This window comes from Ovis aries, chromosome 7 (assembly GCF_016772045.2).
Source record: "Ovis aries strain OAR_USU_Benz2616 breed Rambouillet chromosome 7, ARS-UI_Ramb_v3.0, whole genome shotgun sequence".
Lineage (NCBI taxonomy): Eukaryota > Metazoa > Chordata > Mammalia > Artiodactyla > Bovidae > Ovis > Ovis aries.
This window is the reverse complement of record NC_056060.1, coordinates 17,775,276-17,795,773: the sequence shown is the minus strand read 5'-3', so window position 1 is coordinate 17,795,773 and position 20,498 is coordinate 17,775,276. Positions and strand designations below refer to the sequence as shown.

The 20,498-nt window shown below is 38.1% G+C and overlaps 1 protein-coding gene across 3 annotated transcripts in view; it reads right to left on the bottom strand.

The window, feature by feature from the left end:
* The window catches only part of LRRC49 (leucine rich repeat containing 49), a 154,863-nt gene that overhangs the window by 106,549 nt on the left and 27,816 nt on the right, over window positions 1-20,498 (bottom strand). For all 3 annotated transcript variants that reach the window (XM_042252119.2, XM_012180868.5, XM_015096846.4), the window contains one exon: window positions 18,109-18,252. In XM_042252119.2, the coding sequence (XP_042108053.1) occupies window positions 18,109-18,252 (144 nt within the window). The remainder of the gene's footprint in view (window positions 1-18,108; window positions 18,253-20,498) is intronic.

Below are 20,498 nucleotides of genomic sequence, written 5' to 3'. Positions count from 1 at the left end.
AAAGAACAAATATTAAAAGCAGCAGGGGAAAACAACAAATAACACACAAAGGGATTCCCATAAGGATAACTTCAGATTTTTCAAAAGAAACGCTTCAGGCCAGGAGGGAATGGCAAGACATACTTAAAAGTGATGAAAGAAAATAACCTACAGCCCAGATTACTGTACCCAGCAAGGATCTCATTCAAATATGAAGGAGAAATCAAAAGCTTTCCAGACAAGCAAAAGCTGAGAGAATTCAGCACCACCAAACCAGCTCTCTAACAAATGCTAAAGGATATTCTCTAGACAGGAAACACAAAAGGGTGTATAAACCCGAACCCAAAACAATAAAGTAAATGGCAACGGGATCATACTTATCAATAATTACCTTAAACGTAAAAGGGTTGAATGTCCCAACCAAAAGGCAAAGACTGGCTGAATGGATACAAAACAAGACCCCTCTATATGCTGCCTACAAGAGACCCACCTCAAACAAGGGACACATCAGACTGAAAGTGAAAGGCTAGAAAAAGATATTCCATGCAAATAGAGACCAAAAGAAAGCAGGAGTAGCAATACTCATATCCGATAAAATAGACTTTAAAACAAAGGCTGTGAAAAGAGACAAAGAAGGCCACTACATAATGATCAAAGGATCAATCCAAGAAGAAGATATAACAATTATAAATATATATGCACCCAACATAGGAGCACTGCAATATGTAAGGCAAATGCTAACAAGTATGAAAGGGGAAATTAACAATAACACAATAATAGTGGGAGACTTTAATACCCCACTCACACCTATGGACAGATCAACTAAACAGAAAATTAACAAAGAAATGCAAACTTTAAATGATACAATAGACCAGTTAAACCTAATTGATATCTATAGGACATTTCACCCCAAAACAATGAATTTCACCTTTTTCTCAAGTGCTCATGGAACCTTCCCCAGGATAGATCACATCCTGGGCCATAAATCTAACCTTGATAAATTCAAAAAAATTTAAATCATTCCAAGCATCTTTTCTGACCATAATGCATTAAGATTAGATCTCAATTACAGGAGAAAAACTATTGAAAATTCCAACATATGGAGGCTGAACAACACGCTTCTGAATAACCAACAAATCACAGAAGAAATCAAAAAGAAATCAAAATATGCATAGAAACTAATGAAAATGAAAACACAACAACCCAAAACCTGTGGGACACTATAAAAGCAGTGCTAAGAGGAAAGTTCATAGCAATACAGGCATACCTCAAGAAACAAGAAAAAAGTCAAATAAATAACCTACCTCTACACCTAAAGCAATAGAAAAGGAAGAAATGGAGAACCCCAGAGTTAGTAGAAGGAAAGAAATCTTAAAAATTAGGGCAGAAATAAATGCAAAAGAAACAAAAGAGACCATAGCAAAAATCAACAAAGCCAAAAGTTGGTTCTTTGAAAGGATAAATAAAATTGACAAACTATTAGCCAGACTCATCAAGAAACAAAGGGAGAAAAATCAAAACAATAAAATTAGAAATGAAATGGAGAGATCACAACAGACAACACAGAAATACAAAGGATCATGAGACTACTATCAGCAATTATATGCCAATAAAATGGACAACATGGAAGAAACGGACAAATTCTTAGAGAAGTACAACTTTCCAAAACTGAACCAGGAAGAAATAGAAAATCTTAACAGACCCATCACAAGCACGGAAATGAAACTATAATCAGAAATCTTCCAGCAAACAAAAGCCCAGGTCCAGACGGCTTCACAGCTGAATTCTACCAAAAAATTTAGAGAAGAGCTAACACCTATCCTACTCAAACTCTTCCAGAAAATTGCAGAGGAAGATAAACTTCCAAATGCATTCTATGAGGCCACCATCACCCTAATACCAAAACCTGACAAAGATGCCACAAAAAAAGAAAACTACAGGCCAATATCACTGATGAACATAGATGCAAAAATCCTTAACAAAATTCTAGCAATCAGAATCCAACAACACATTAAAAAGATCATACACCATGACCAGGTGGGCTTTATCCCAGGGATGCAAGGATTTTTCAATATCTGCAAATCAATCAATGTAATTCACCACATTAACAAATTGAAAAATAAAAGCCATACGATTATCTCAATAGATGCAGAGAAGGCCTTTGACAAAATTCAACATCCATTTATGATAAAAACCCTCCAGAAAGCAGGAATAGAAGGAACATACCTCAACATAATAAAAGCTATATATGACAAACCTACAGCAAACATTATCCTCAATGGCGAAAAATTGAAAGCCTTTCCGCTAAAGTCAGGAACAAGACAAGGGTGCCCACTTTCACCGCTACTATTCAACATAGTTCTGGAAGTTTTGGCCACAGCAATCAGAGCAGAAAAAGAAATAAAAGGAATCCAAATTGGAAAGAAGAAGTAAAACTCTCACTGTTTGCAGATGACATGATCCTCTACATGGAAAACCCTAAAGACTCCACCAGAAAATTACTAGAGCTCATCAATGAATATAGTAAAGTTGCAGGATATAAAATCAACACACAGAAATCCCTTGCATTCCTATACACTAATAATGAGAAAGTAGAAAAAGAAATTAAGGAAACAATTCCATTCACCATAGCAACAAAAAGAATAAAATACTTAGGAATATATCTACCTAAAGAAACTAAAGACCTATATATAGAAAACTATAAAACACTGATGAAAGAAATCAAAGAGGACACTAATAGATGGAGAAATATACCATGTTCATGGATCGGAAGAATCAATATAGTGAAAATGAGTATACTACCCAAAGCAATTTACAAATTCAATGCAATCCCTATCAAGCTACCAGCCATATTTTTCACAGAACTAGAACAAATAATTTCAAGATTTGTGTGGAAATACAAAAACCTCGAATAGCCAAAGCAATCTTGAGAAAGAAGAATGGAACTGGAGGAATCAACTTGCCTGACTTCAGGCTCTACTACAAAGCCACAGTCATCAAAACAGTATGGTACTGGCACAAAGACATACATATAGATCAATGGAACAAAAGAGAAAGCCCAGAGATAAATCCACACGCATATGGACACCTTATCTTTGACAAAGGAGGCAAGAATATACAATGGAGTAAAGACAATCTCTTTAACAAGTGGTGCTGGGAAAACTGGTCAACCACTTGTAAAAGCATGAAACTAGATCACTTTCTAACACCGCACACAAAAATAAACTCAAAATGGATTAAAGATCTAAATGTAAGACCAGAAAGTATAAAACTCCTAGAGGAGAACAAAGGCAAAACACTCTCCGACATAAATCACAGCAGGATCCTCTATGATCCACCTCCCAGAATTCTGGATAAAAGCAACAATAAACAAATGGGATCTAATTAAAATTAAAAGCTTCTGCACAACAAAGGAAACTATAAGCAAGGTGAAAAGACAGCCTTCTGAATGGGAGAAAATAATAGCAAATGAAGCAACTGACAAACAACTAATCTCAAAAATATACAGGCAACTTATGCAGCTAAATTCCAGAAAAATAAATGACCCAACTGGGCCAAAGAACTAAATAGACATTTCTCCAAAGAAGACATATGGATGGCTAACAAACACATGAAAAGATGCTCAACATCACTCATTATCAGAGAAATGCAAATCAAAACCACAATGAGGTACCACTTCACACCAGTCAGAATGGCTGCGATCCAAAAATCTGCAAGCAATAAATGCTGGAGAGGGTGTGGAGAAAAGGGAACCCTCCTACACTGTTGGTGGGAATGCAAACTAGTACAGCCACTATGGAGAACAGTGTGGAGATTCCTTAAAAAATTGCAAATAGAACTACCTTATGACCCAGCAATCCCACTGCTGGGCATACACACCGAGGAAACCAGAATTGAAAGAGACACATGTACCCCAATGTTCATTGCAGCACTGTTTATAATAGCCAGGACATGGAAACAACCTAGATGTCCATCAGCAGATGAATGGATAAGAAAGCTGTGGTACATATACACAATGCAGTATTACTCAGCTGTTAAAAAGAATTCATCTGAATCAGTTCTGATGAGATGGATGAAACTGGAGCCGATTATACAGAGTGAAGTAAGCCAGAAAGAAAAACACCAATACAGTATACTAAGACATATATATGGAATTTAGAAAGATGGCAATGACGACCCTGTATGCAAGACAGGAGAAAAGACACAGCTGTGTATAACGGACTTTTGGACTCAGAGGGAGAGGGAGAGGGTGGGATGATTTGGGAGAATGGCATTCTAACATGTATACTATCATGTAAGAATCGAATCGCCAGTCTATGTCTGACGCAGGATACAGCATGCTTGGGGCTGGTGCATGGGGATGACCCAGAGAGATGTTATGGGGAGGGAGGTGGGAGGGGGTTCATGTTTGGGAACACATGTAAGAATTAAAGATTTTTAAATTAAAAAAATTAAATTATATTAAAAAAAAAAGAAAACCCTAAAGACTCCACCAGAAAATTACTAGAGCTAATTAATGAATATAGTAAAGTTGCAGGATATAAAATCAACACACAGAAATCCCTTGCATTCCTATACACTAATAATGAGAAAGTAGAAAAAGAAATTAAGGAAAAAATTCCATTCACCATTGCAATGAAAAGAATAAAATACTTAGGAATATACCTACCTAAAGAAACTAAAGACCTATATATAGAAAATTATAAAAGACTGGTGAAAGAAATCAAAGAGGACACTAATAGATGGAGAAATATACCATGTTCATGGGTTGGAAGAATCAATATAGTGAAAATGAGTATACTACTCAAAGCAATCTACAGATTCAATGCAATCCTTATCAAGCTACCAGCAGTATTTTTCACAGAACTAGAACAAATAATTTCACAATTTGTATAGAAATACAAAAAACCTCAAATAGCCAAAGCAATCTTGAGAAAGAAGAATGGAATTGGAGGAATCAACCTGCCTGACTTCAGGCTCTACTACAAAGCCACAGTCATCAAAACAGTATGGTACTGGCACAAAGACATACATATAGATCAGTGGAACAAAATAGAAAGCCCAGATAAATCCACACACCTATGGACACCTTATCTTCGACAAAGGAGGCAAGAAAATACAATGGATTAAAGACAATCTCTTTAACAAGTGGTGCTGGGAAAACTGGTCAACCACTTGTAAAAGAATGAAACTAGATCACTTTCTAACACCATACACAAAAATAAACTCAAAATGGATTAAAGATCTAAACGTAAGACCAGAAAGTATAAAACTCCTAGAGGAGAACATAGGCAAAACACTCTCCGACATAAATCACAGCAGGATCCTCTATGATCCACCTGCCAGAATACTGAAAATAAAAGGAAAAATAAACAAATGGGATCTAATTAAAATTAAAAGCTTCTGCACAACAAAGGAAACTATAAGCAAGGTGAAAAGACAGCCTTCAGAATGGGAGAAAATAATAGCAAATGAAGCAACTGACAAACAACTAATCTCAAAAATATACAAGCAACTTATGCAGCTCAAGTCGAGAAAAATAAATGATCCAATCAAAAAATGGGCCAAAGAACTAAATAGATATTTCTCCAAAGAAGACATACGGATGGCTAACAAACACATGAAAAGATGCTCAACATCACTCATTATCAGAGAAATGCAAATCAAAACCACAGTGAGGTACCATTTCACACCAGTCAGAATGGCAGCGATCCAAAAGACTACAAGCAATAAATGCTGGAGAGGGTGTGGAGAAAAGGGAACCCTCTTGCACTGTTGGTGGGAATGCAAACTAGTACAGGCACTATGGAGAACAGTGTGGAGATTCCTTAAAAAACTGGAAATAGAACTGCCTTATGACCCAGCAATCCCACTGCTGGGCATACACACCGAGGAAACCAGAATTGAAAGAGACACATGTACCCCAATGTTCACTGCAGCACTGTTTATAATAGCCAGGACATGGAAACAACCTAGATGTCCATCAGCAGATGAATGGATAAGAAAGCTGTGGTACATATACACAATGGAGTATTATTCAGCCATTGAAAAGAATACATTTGAATAAGTTCTAATGAGGTGGATGAAACTGGAGCCTATTATACAGAGTGAAGTAAGCCAGAAAGAAAAACACCAATACAGTATACTAACACATATATATGGAATTTAGAAAGATGGTAATGATAACCCTGTATGTGAGACAGCAAAAGAGACACAGATGTATAGAACAGACTTTTAGACTCTGTGGGAGAGGGAGAGGGTAGGATGATTTGGGAGAATGGCATTGAAACATGTATACTATCAGGTAAGAAATGAATCACCAGTCTATGGTCGATACAGGATACAGGAGGCTTGGGGCTGATGCACAGGGATGATCCAGAGAGATGATAGGGGGTGGAAAGTGGGAGGGGGGTTCAGGATTGGGAACTCATGTACACCCGTGGCTGATTCATGTCAATGCATAGCAAAACCAATACAGTATTGTAAAGCAAAATAAAGTAAAAAAAAAAAGTGGATCACAGACCTAAAATGAAAGGTAAAAGTATAAGCCTTCTGGGAGATAAGAGAGGAGAACATATTTATGATATCTGGATAAGCAAAGACTTCCCAGACAAGACAAAAAAAGACACTAATGATAAAAAGAAAACAAATTAATAAACTGCATGTCACTAAGACTTAAAGTTTCTACACGTTGAAAATATTGTTATGAAAGCAAAAAAGGAAGCCATGCAGAAAATGCATTCAATATATAAATGAAATAAAGGGCTGAATCTAGAATGAAGATCTACCATACTCACTGATAAAAAGATAATATGTTTTTTTTAATGGGCAAAAGACATGAACTGATACTTCACAAAAGGATATACCGGAATAGCCAATAGGTACCTATTGTCCATGAGTCACTAACTGCAAGTAAAACTACAGTGAGAATGTAACACAGCTTTGTCAAATGCAGTTATCCTCCTTTTAAGTACTTGACTGTTAATTAGAAAAATCGTGTGGAGTTACAGTCATTCCTCCAATGAAAAGCATATTTCACTAATATTAAATTTGTTTTTGCTATTCTATTTCCATGTTTTTTGGAATAATGTTTGATTTCAATTCCAAATTATGCTATAAAATTTTAAAATACATTTTGCAGAGTAATTAAACTCCACGTATATAATACCAACAACTGAACTCATAATAATATAAACAGTTATCAAAGTCAAATTCCCTGGGGGTTCTCAGTTCTTTGGCTAGATCCCCAGGTTGGGAAACCTGTTGTAGACCCTAGAACTTTTGCAACAGTATGGGAACTTCTTTGTCTATAACTGTTCTCAAGTTTGTGGGTCACCTGCTCGGCAGCTCTATACTGGAGCTAATGGTGGCCTCCTCAAAGCTAGTGGAGGTGATTGAATCCGGTTGAGCTATTTCAAATCCTGAAAGATGATGCTGTGAAAGTACTGCACTCAACATGCCAGCAAACTTGGAAAACTCAGCAGTGGCCACAGGACTGGATAAGGTCAGTTTTCATTCCAATCCCAAAGAAAGGCAATGCCAAAGAATGTTCAAACTACCACACAATTGCACTCATTTCACATGCTAGCAAAGTAATGCTCAAAATTCTCCAAGCTAGGCTTCAACAGTACGTGAACCAAAAACTTCCAGATGTTGAAGCTGGATTTAGAAAAGGCAGAGGAACCAGAGATCAAATCGCCAACATCTGTTGGATCATCAAAAAAGCCAGAGAATTTAGACAAACATCCACTTCCGCTTCATTGACTATGCTCAAGCCTTTGACTGTGTGGATCACAACAAACTGTGGAAAATTCTTCAAGAGATGGGAATACCAGACCACCTGACCTGCCTCCTGAGAAATCTGTATGCAGGTCAAGAAGCAACAGTTAGAACTGGACATGGAACAATAGACTGGTTCCAAATTGGGAAAGGAGTACATGAACGCTGTGTATTGTCACCCTGCTTATCTAACTTATAGGCACAGTCCATCATGCGAAATGCCAGGCCAGACAAAGCACAAGCTGGAATCAAGATTGCCAGGAGAAATATCAATAACCTCAGATATGCAGATGACACCACCCTTATGACAGAAAGCAAAGAGTAATTAAAGAGCCTCTTGATGAACGTGAAAGAGAAGAGTGAAAAAATTTGGATTTAGAAAAGGCAGAGGAACCAGAGATCAAATTGTCAACATCCACTGGATCATCAAAAAAGAAAGAGAGTTCCCGAAAAACATCTACTTCTGCTTTATTCACTACACTAAAGCCTTTGTGTGGATCACAGCAAACTGTGGAAAATTCTTAAAGGGAACACCAGACCACCTGACCTGACTCCTGAGAAATCTGTATGCAGGTCAAGAAGCAACAGTTAGAACTGGACATGGAACAATAGACTGGTTCCAAATTGAGAAAGGAGTACGTCAAGGCTGCATATTGTCATCCTGCTTATTTAACTTATATGCAGAGTACATCATGAGAAACGCTGGGCTAGATGAAGCACAAGCTGAAATTAAGATTGCTGGGAGAAATATCAATAACCTCATATGCAGATGACACCACCCTTATGGGAGAAATTGGAGAACTAAAGAACCTCTTGATGAAAGTGAAAGAAGAGAGGGAAAACGTTGGCTTAAAACTCAACATTCAGAAAACTAAGATCATGGCATCTGGTCCCACCACTTCATGGCAAATAGGTGGGGAAACAGTGGAAACAGTGTCAGACTTAATTTTGGGGGGCTCCAAAATCACTGCAGATGGTGATTGTACCCTTGAAATTAAAAGACACTTGCTCCTTGGAAGAAAAGTTATGACATAGACAGCATACGAAAAAGCAGAGACATTACTTTGCCAACAAAGGTCTGTTTAGTCAAGGCTACGGTTTTTCCAGTAGTCATGTACAGATGTGAGAGTTGGTAAAAAGAAAGCTGAGCTCAGAAGAATTGATGCTTTTGAACTGTCGTGTTGGAAAAGACTCTTGAGAGTCCCTTGGACTGCATGGAGATCCAACCAGTCCATCCTAAAGGAAGTAAGTCCTGACTATTCATTGGAAGAACTGATGCTGAAGCTGCAACTCCAATATTTTGGCCATCTGATGTGAAGAACTTATTTATTGGAAAAAAACCCTGATGCTGGGAAAGATTGAAGGCGGAAGAAGAAGGGGATGACAGAGGATGAGATGGCTGGATGGCATCACCGACTCAATGGACATGAGTTTGAGTAAACTCCGGGAGTTGGTGATAGACAGGGAGGCCTGGCATGCTGTAGTCCATGAGGTCACAGAATTGGGCATGACTGAGAGACTGAAGTGAACTGAACTGATGTAGACTGTAACATATATCCAGATTTCAGATTTGCTGAAATATAGAAAAATACATGCCTCAAATTGGTCAAATATAGTAGTTCCATATCTATATAGATCATAGTGAGTCTGAAAGACTTCAAGAAGTAATCTTATAATCTTAAACAGAGAAAGTAAAAGACTACCAACAAAAAGTGATTGATGACAGTTTAATTACAATAATAGAAAACTGAAGACAAGGGAATATGCTCTTCAAAACATCCAGGAGAAAAACAACTGTCAACCAAATCCAGAAATCAGTCATGAGTAAAAGCAAAATAAACAAGTTACTAAACAAAAACTGAGAAAGCTTACTCCCACCATAGCCATCTTAAAGGAACTTTATCTAAGTTATATAGTTTGGGAAGAGTGGTAAAGCCAAACAAGTATGTTGCTGAATCCAAATAAACACTGACTAAAAACACAGCAATTAAAATATATAAATTTGATGGTTAAAAAAAAAGGAAATACTAAAGTTCTTTTTTGAGAAGAAGGTAGGGACGTGTACTTGACTATAATTTAAGTCAACTGTGTATTTTAAAATGCAGTAGTAACCATTAATGTGAAGAAGAACAGAGAAAACTCCATCAACTGGAAATCAGACACAAGAAAAAAATAGAAAGCTTGAAATAATATCAAATTGATGAATGGAAATGTATGTAATCAAAATTAGTATAATAGACAAACATCTGATCAGAAGACAGATTCTCAGATTATACATTTAAAAATAAATTGTGCATATGACCTACACATATGTGCACATTTAATTTGCTAAAAGAAGATACTGCCAAGGGGAGAGGGAAAGACAAAAAGAATTTACTTTTCAAGAAAATGTGCTGGGACAACTGGTAATCCATATGAGAAAAAAAATGAAATTGGATTTCAATGGCACATCACAAGCAAAAATCAATGCCAAATAGATGAAACACCTCCATGTGAAGAACAACTTTAAAACTCTTGCTAGACAACATAGAAAAATATCTTTATGTCTTCAGCCTATAAAAAAGGATTTTTCAAACAAAAAGAAGAAACAATAAAGGAAACTTTTGAATTTTACATCTGTTTCTCAAAGACAGCAGAAACAAAAGAAATCCTACTGATCAATAGGAAAAAGAAAAAGACGTTAAAACAGTGGGCAAAGGATAAGGCTATCTGCAGAACAAGCAATATCAATATCAAAAATGGAAAAAAGATGATAGGTATGCAATCCCACTAGAAATTCAAATTCAAATCTCAAGATAATACAATTTCATAGTTACAAGACCGGCAAAAATTAGAAGGTCAACATCTGACAACATCAAGTGTCAATCAAGTAGTGAAGTTAAACTCTCAGGGAATGCTGATGGAAATGTAATTTGGTACAACCACTTTGGGGAAAATGTGGCAGTAACTAATAGAGTAAAATGATGTGCACAGTCCTGGCACCAAGCTGTGCTTCTCCCAAGTCACCATTTAGCATTATTTTTCAAAGGCAGATTACAACCAGTTTTTCATTAGTCAAGAAATCAATTCAGGGATGTCACAGGTGGCTCAGTGGTAAAGAATTCTCTTGCAATGTAGGAGATGCAGGAGACATGGGTTCTATCCCTGTATTGGGAAGATCCCCTGGAGGAGGAAACAGCAACCCACTCCAGTATTCTTGCCTGGGAAATCCCATGGGCAGAGAAGCCTAGTGGGCTATAGTCCATGGGATCACAGAGTCAGATACGACTGAGCATGCATGCACTATGTAAATTTTATTTATTAACACAGACTACGGCTAAAACTGTCTGAAAGCCACTGTCCAAGGGAAACTGTTATAATTATGCACAAAAAGATACATACAAAAATATCATTTCTTAACAATAAAAATTAGAAATATTATCCAAAAACAGAAGAATAAATATTTAATCATAAACATACAGTCGGATACTATATAACAATGAAAATTAGTGAACTGGAGTGATAGGTATCAACACATATAAATCTCAAAGCATAATAAAAGTAACTTACAGAAGATATGTACTGTTTGATAAAACCATTTACAGAAGACTTAAAAGCATGCAAAATAATTACTTCATTATTTAGGGATATATATGGGAGATCAGTCCTGGGTATTCATTGGAAGGAACGATGCTGAAGCTGAAACTCCAGTACTTTGGCCACCTGATGTGAAGAGTTGACTCATTGGAAAAGACCCTGATGCTGGGAGGGATTGGGGGCAGGAGGAAAAGGAGACGACATAGGATGAGATGGCTGGATGGCATCACCGACTCGATGGACAGTAGTTTGAGTGAACTCCGGGAGTTGGTGGTGGAAGGGAAGCCTGGGGTGCTGCGATTCATGGGGTTGCAGAGTCGGACACGACTGAGCGACTGAACTGACCTGAACTGACACTGTATTATATAGTCATTGGTTTTTTATTGTATTAAATTCTTTTTTACACTGAAATTATCAGTAAAGACAGTTTCTGATAACATGGTAAAGTAGGTGAGACATTTATTTCATCTCCTTCCCAAGATTCAATGGGTGAAACAAACAAAATAAAGAAAACGAGCAATTCCACAGAAAATGTTTAAAAAAAAGTTATTAATAGAGCAACACTTTTGATGAAATTTCAGGAAGCTGAAAAGCAGATGGATGTTATTGGAGATAATCTTGAACAATGAAAACTGCAGCTCAGAACTGGCCGGAGAGATGCTGCACTGCAAACGTGGCAATTCTCTCCATGAGAATGCCAACTACCACTCTCAGAGTCAGCACAAACAAAACACAGGCATGCACTACGAATAGCTATGACTAATCAAGTAGATGTATAATTAAAGATGTGTCTACTAAACAGCTATTCCTGGAACACCAACAAACCCACTGCCCTCCAAGCCCACTCCCACTCCTGCCATGCACACACACAATCATGTACAGAGCAGCTCTCTGAAGAAATCCTCAGCTAGAGCCTTAGGATCTGTTTCTAACAAAACAGAGACTGAAGGAAGGGTGGAGAGCATGGGTGTTTTATCTATCAGTTCAGTCAGTCAGTTCAGTCACTCATTCATGTCCGAATCTTTGCAACCCCATGAATTGCAGCATGCCAGGCCTCCCTGTCTATCACCAACTCGATGGACGTGAGTCTGAGTGAACTCCAGGAGATGCCATCTAGCCATCTCATCCTCTGTCAACCCCTTCTCCTACCACCAATCCCTCCTAGCATCAGGGTCTTTTCCAATGAGTCAACTCTTCGCATGAGGTGGTCAAGAACTGGAGTTTCAGCTTTAGTATCAGTCCTCCCAATGAACACCCAGGACTGATCTCCTTTAGGATGGACTGGTGGGATTTCCTTGCAGACCAAGGAACTCTCAAGAGTCTTCTCCAACACCACAGTTCAAAAGCATCAATTCTTTGGCGCTCAGCTTTCTTCACAGTCCAACTCTCACATCCATACATGACCACAGGAAAAACCATAGCCTTGACTAGACGGACCTTTGTTGGCAAAGTAATGTCTCTGCTTTTCAATATACTATCTAGGTTGGTTATAACTTTCCTTCCAAGGAGTAAGCATCTTTTAATTTCATGGCTGCAATCATCATCTGCAGTATTTTTGGAGCCCCAAAAAATAAAGTCTGACACTGTTTCCACTGTTTCTCCACCTATTTGCCATGAAGTGATGGGACCAGTTGCCATCCATGATCTGAGTTTTCTGAATGTTGAGCTTTAAGCCAACTTTTTCACTCTCCTCTTTCACTTTCATCAAGAGGCTCTTTAGTTCTTCTTCACTTTCTGCCATAAGGGTGGTGTCATCTGCATATCTGAGGTTATTGATATTTCTCCTGGCAATCTTGATTCCAGCTTGTGCTTTTTCCTGCCCAGCATTTCTCATGATGTACTCTGCATATAAGTTAAATAAGCAGGGTGACAATATACAGCCTTGACGTACTCCTTTTCCTATTTGGAACCAGTCTGTTGTTCCATGTCCAGTTCTAACTGTTGCTTCCTGACCTGCATATAGGTTTCTCAAGAGGCAGGTCACGTGGTCTGGTATTCCCATCTCTTTCAGAATTTTCCACAGTTTACTGTGATCCACACAGTCAAAGGCATTGGCATAGTCAATAAAGCAGAAATAGATGTTTTTCTGGAACTCTCTTGCTTTTTCCATGATCCATTGGATGTTGGCAATTTGATCTCTGGTTCCTCTGCCTTTTCTAAAACCAGCTTGAACATCTGGAAGTTCATGGTTCACATATTGCTGAAGCCTAGCTTGGAGAATTTTGAGCATTACTTTACTAGTGTGTGAGATGAGTGCAATTGTGTGGTAGTTTGAGCATTCTTTGGCATTGCCTTTCTTTGGGATTGGAATGAAAACTGACCTTTTCCAGTCCTGTGGCCACTGCTGAGTTTTCCAAATTTCCTGGCATATTGAGTGCAGTACTTTCATAGCATCATCTTTCAGGATTTGAAATAGCTCAGCCAGAATTCTATCCCTTCTATTACCTTTGTTCATAGTGATGCTTTCTAAGACCCACCTTATTTCACATTTCAGGATGTTTGGCTCTAGGTGAGTGATCACACCATCGTGATTATCTGGGTTGTGAAGCTGTTTTTTGTACAGTTCTTCTGTTTATTCTTGCCACCTCTTCTTAATATTGTCTGCTTCTGTTAGGTCCATACCATTTCTGTCCTTTATCGAGCCCATCTTTGCATGAAATGTTCCCTTGGTGTCTCTAATTTTCTTGAAGAGATCTCTAGTCTTTCCCATTCTGTTCTTTTCCTCTATTTCTTTGCATTGATCACTGAGGAAGGCTTTCTTATCTCTCCTTGCTATTCTTTGGAACTCTGCATTCAGATGCTTATATCTTTCCTTTTCTCCTTTGCTTTTCACTTCTCTTCTTTTTACAGCTATTGGTAAGGCCTCCTCAGACAGCCATTTTGGTTTTTGCAATTCTTTTCCATAGGGATGGTCTTGATCCCTGTCTCCTGTACAATGTCACGAACCTCCATCCATAGTTCATCAGGCACTCTGTCTATCAGATATAGTCCCTTAAATCTATTTCTCACTTCCACTGTACAATCATAAGGGATTTGATTTAGGTCATACTTGAATGGTCTAGTGGTTTTCCCTACTTTCTTCAATTTCAGTCTGAATTTGGCAATAAGAAGCTCATGATCTGAGCCACAGTCAGCTCCCAGTCTTGTTTTTGCTGACTGTAAAGAGCTTCTCCATCTTTGGCTGCAAAGAATATAATCAGTCTGATTTCGGTGTTGACCATCTGGTGATGTCCATGTGTAGAGTCTTCTCTTGTGTTGTTGGAAGAGGGTGTTTGCTATGACCAGTGCGTTCTCTTGGCAAAATTCTATTAGCCTTTGCCCTGCTTCATTTCGTATTCCAAGGACAAATTTGCCTGTTACCCCAGGTGTTTCTTGACTTCCTACTTTTGCATTCCAGTCCCCTATAATGAAACGGTCATTTTTGGGGGGTGTGAGTTCTAAAAGGTCTTGTAGGTCTTCATAGAACCATTCAGCTTCAGCTTCTTTAGCATTACTGGTTGGGGCATAGGCTTGGATTACTGTGATATTGAATGGTTTGCTTTGGAAACGAACAGAGATCATTCTGTCATTTCTGAGACTGCATCCAAGTACTGCTTTTCGAACTCTTTTGTTGACTATGATGGCTACTCCATTTCTTCTAAGGGATTCCTGCCTGCAGTAGTAGATGTAATTGTCATCTGAGTTAAATTCACCCATTCCAGTTCATTTTAGTTCACTGATTCCTAGAATGTCAACATTCACTCTTGCCATCTCCTGTTTGATCACTTCTAATTTGCCTTGATTCATGGACCTGACATTCCAGGTTCCTATGCAATATTGCTCTTTACAGCATCGGACCTTGCTTCTATCACCAGTCGCATCCACAGCTGGGTATTGTTTTTGCTTTGGCTCCATCCCTTCATTCTTTCTGGAGTTATTTCTCCATGATCTCCAGTAGCATATTGAGCATCTACCAACCCAGGGAGTTTCCCTTTCAGTATCCTATCGTTTTGCCTTTTCATACTTTTTATGGGGTTCTCAAGGCAAGAATACTGAAATGGTTTGCCATTCCCTTCTCCAGTGGAGAAGACAGAATATGGTCCACTGGAGAAGGGAATGGAAACAACTTCAGTATTTTTGCCTTGAGAACCCCACAAACAGTTTTATCTATGGAGATGTTTAATAACTATCACAGCAGAACCAGAAGGGGAAGAGGAATGGCAATTTCAGCTGGCACAAAAGATACTGAGGTCCTTCTTATTCCTCCTCCCTGCCCTCACAAAGTAGTTTTTCTTATTTTGATAGTTACACAGTGAGCCTGCCTGTCATCCACTCACTCTAAGGGGAAGTCTGCCAATGTGTGGGAATCAGCAACTTACACAAATCTAGTGATCATTCTAGGGAGAGACTTATGGTTAAAAAGACCTATTCAGCTGTAGAGGAGAGTCAGCCATTCCTTAACATGGTCCTTCATTTAAGAATTACCAGTCACTGCGGAAAATCAAAACCATGAGAAAAAACAAAGCCAAAAAAAAAAAATAATGTGATAACTGACCCTGGAGAAAAGAAGAGGTAGTTTAAAAAAAAGAGAGAGGGGAAAAAAAGAGGAATCCTCAGATTTAAAGTCTCTTGGGCCTTCAGGAAAAGGATGCTTCAGAAAAGAAATAGAGTTGGAAAAGTTTATTTATTCTTACACATACACTCACTGTATCCAGTAAATTAATTAATTAACACATGATGCTTATACCGTATACATAATACTTAAACCTTTTTCACTTTTAGAAATTAAAACAATTTCCTTTTCCATAAGATGCTTACTGCTGCCTAATCTATAACAGTAATGATTAGGTACTCAGTGGGAAATTCATTAAGCAATTTCCTGGATGTGTATTACACATTTTCCAAATGAAGGACAAATTGTAGACAGAAATATGCTAAGGCCAACAGATTTCTGTACCCCACACTACTGAAGTCTTTGGATTCTTACCACACCCAATGTCCTGAGGACGGATTAAGTTCAGCCTGAACAGTTCCTCCAGACAGCAATGTAACAGATTAACTCAATATGGATGTCTCTTAAAATAAACAAGCCATTTCCAATATTTAAATCCAATCTGGGGAAAGGTTGGCAGAATTTAAAGGTTCTGGAATAAATCTATGTCTTAGAAAAGGTTTTGTAATTATCCCAGCCTCCTAGAAAATGTAAGCATTACTTGGCTCAGATTTTCTGGAGAAACTTCAAAATGAAACCAATCTGTCCAGTGAGGCCTAGAGACACGGTATCAACTGTCATCCAACTTTCGCAAGTGTACCACTTAAGTTTATGTAATTATTTACTAAGGAACTCGATGGGCTTACTTACTTACTAATGGGCTTCCCTCATAGCTCAGTTGGTAAAGAAGCTGCCTGCAAGGCAGGAGACCTGGGTTTGATCCCTGGGTTGGGAAGATTGCCTGGAGAAGGAAATGGCAACCCACTCTAGTATTCTTGCCTGGAGAATCCCATGGACAGAGGAGACCGGCAGGCTACAGTCCATGGGGTTGCAAAAGTCGGACACAACTTAGTGACTAAACCAACCAACCAAGGAACTCAATGTCTTCTTGAAAAAGTTAAGAATCAGATTGTGCCTTTAAGAGTGCTTAAGTGATATCCAGAGAAAACCTAATGCAGTTTCTCTGTTGCATAAAAACAAAGGAAACTTGTTTAAAAACAAATAGTGTTTTTATAAAGCCTTAGATGTCTTCTTGGCCTGTATCATTTCATATAACTGAAAGTCTTATTTCTAGAGCTCCTCACCTATGCAACTTCAACATACCTGAGCATTAAGCAGTTATTTAGCTGCTAAACATGAGTAAAACTATAAATCTAATGAAGTTCATCCTCAGAGTTTCAGAGTAGCCTCATGATGCCAGCTCTTTTCATCCTGCTCACATGCCAGCTTTCTATCATATTTATATCTTTTTTTCAGAGTCAGCAAACCAAAAAGGACTGTAGAGATGATCTAACCCAATATCCTCATTTTAGAGAAAAGTAAACTGAAGCTCACAGGTGAGTGACTTACCCAAGGTCACACAGCTATCTTCCCTATAGCTCAGATGGTAAAGAATCTGCCTGCAATGCAGGAGAACCAGGTTCGATTCCTGGGTCAGGAAGATCCTCTAGAGAAGGGATTAGCAATTCACTCCAGTATTCTTGCCTGGAGAATCCCATGGACAGAGGAGCCTGGCAGTCTACAGGACGTGGGGTGGCAAAGAGTCGGACAAAACTGAGCAACTAACACTACACCACTACACAGTTAGTGAGAGATGAAGCAGACCAGTGCCTGGCTTCTGATGTCCTATGCAGCAGTGTTTTTTCCTATACAAAGCTGTCTTTGAAAAACTGCAAAGAATATGATATTTATGTGTCTTCAAAGCCCTCAATCTCTCCTCACTGTGTCTTCTTCCTCTCTGTGCAACAATCTGCCAACTTTCAGTCACCAATAACCATCTTTCTTATTAATTCTATTTCTATAATAACACAGGAAAGGATTCAAAATTCATTTATCCCTAGTTGATTCATTTACTGATAACACTCCTGCTCCTAATTTTACATTTATCTTTTAGAATGGAAAATAACCTACTATTTGCCAAACCATAATATTATAAAGCTTAATAATTATATCCACAAGTTAAATTCAGAAAAAAACTAAATTACCTTAGACTCTTACTTTACAGAAAGCAATGCTATAACATTTATTTCATTCCCTTAAAAGAAAGGCCAGAAATCACATAATGATTCCATATTAATACTCACCACAAAAGTAATTTGATTGTGTCGCAGGTTAAGCTCAGTTAGTGAATCCAGCCCATTAAGATTATCAACGTGACTTAAAAAGTTCCTGGCAAGATTTAAAACTCTCAAATCACACAAATGATTGACATTTTCAATTTTGGTAATCTGTTAAAAAAAAATGAGGCAGGGATGATTAGCAGGCATAAATCTCAGAGGTGCATGTTATAAAAATAAAAGATCCAGTCATGGGATTCAGTAACAAACATATTTATAAAAGACATTTCAAAATCTATTTCTTGTTTCCTCTGTTATAGATATTATGAAGTTACTTAATTTGTGAAAATTAACTAAAGGAACACATCTTGTAATCTGACCATGGTAATTATTTGAAGTATATTTTACCAAATAATCAATAAGCACTCATTTGGGCATCTCCAAGCAACAGTTAGAACTGGACATGGAACAACAGACTGGTTCCAAATAGGAAAAGGAGTACATCAAGGCTGTATATTGTCACCCTGCTTATTTAACTTATATGCAGAGTACATCATGAGAAACTCTGGGCTGGATGAAGCACAAGCTGGAATCAAGAAGCTGGGAGAAATATCAATAACCTCAGATATGCAGATGACACCATCCTTATGGCAGAAAGCAAAGAAGAACTAAAGAGCCTCTTAATGAAAGTGAAAGAGGAGAGTGAAAAAGTTGGCTTAAAGCTCAACATTCAGAAAACTAAGATCATGGCATCTAGCCCCACCACTTCATGGCAAATTGATGGGGAAACAGTGTCAGACTTTATTTTGGGGGGCTCCAAAATCACTGCAGATGGTGACTGCAGCCAAGAAATTAAAAGATGCTTACTCCTTGGAAGAAAAGTTATGACCAACCTAGACAGTATATTAAAAAGCAGAGACATTACTTTGCCAACAAAGGTCTGTCTAGTCAAAGCTATGGTTTTTCCAGTAGTCATGTATGGATGTGAGAGTTGGACTATAAAGAAAGCTGAGTGCCGACGACTGATGCTTTTGAACTGTGGTGTTGGAGAAGACTCTTGAGAGTCCCTTGGACTGCATGGAGATCCAACCAGTCCATCCTAAAGGAAATTAGTCTGGAGTGTTCATTGAAAGGACTGATGCTGAAGCTGAAACTCCAATACTTTGGCCACGTGATGCAAAGAACTGACTCATTGGAAAAGACCCTGATGCTGGGAAAGATTGAAGGCGGGAAGAGAAGGGGATGACAGAGGATGAGATGGTTGGATGGCATCACTGACTCAAAGGACATGAGTCTGAATAAACTCCACGAGTTGGTGATGGACAAGGAGGCCTGGAGTGCTGCAGTTCATGGGGTCACAAAGAGTTGGACACAACTGAGCGACTGAACTGAACTGAACTGAACTGCCCAACACTGAGCCAGGTTCCCAGGAAAGTAAAGAGAAATACATGTACTAGCTGCAAAATAGACACTGGAAGCCTAAGGTAAGGCATGAGCTCACAACGTTTTGACCAAACAAGACTACCCTCTGAGAGAAAAGACAGAGAAGAGAAATGATGCCAATTCTCCCTGTTCATACTCCATTTATACTGCAGGATCCTGAAAGCAGTCAAGAGTCTGAATGGAAAAGGAACTGGGAACCCCAGGAGAGGGTGAGGATAGATATTCTTTATTACTGAAACTGCTTAAGAGAGAAGACAGATAATGTTGAGTCAGGGTACAATATGGTGGACACTGGCTGTTTAGAACAAGAGGACTTGAACTATAGACTATACCCATGTACATAAGCACTGAACTGCAGCAGAGGAATCTGAGTTGCACAAGTAAGGGTAAGTTAAAGGGCAAGGCCCATGAAGCAATGAGAGTGTAGCACGACTTTAAGCCCCACTATTGTAATATAGCAAGAATAGCACAAAACAGGGTGAGTTTCTACATGACCCAGAAGTAGGGCTCCTTGGGAGGGCTTCATCAACCTTTTAATCTAACAGACTCAAGTAATATCGAGTTATTCATAACATTTTTTTCCCAGACATTAAAACATATAAATTTCACAGTCACTGGAGATTAATTTTCTCATCTGTATTGCCATCACAATATTATTTGAAAATCTCTATTTAACATTTCAAAGCAGATATTGGCTAAAATAGCCTTTTTAAAGACTTAAAATACATTTTCTATGATATTATTTAGCCCTTCTCTTACATTCAAGAAATACCATCTAGATTTTGTCTAGATTCAAGAGGAGAAATGTAAGCATATTTATTGCAAATTTAACAATATAAAAGATAAACTATGACCATGCTTTAAAATTTGCACTGAGATTTTTTGTTTAACTAATAATAAAATGAAAACAATTGAAATCTGTAAAAGAAAAAAACAAGGTTATGAGTATTTGCAGATGACAGAACTGTAAAGAC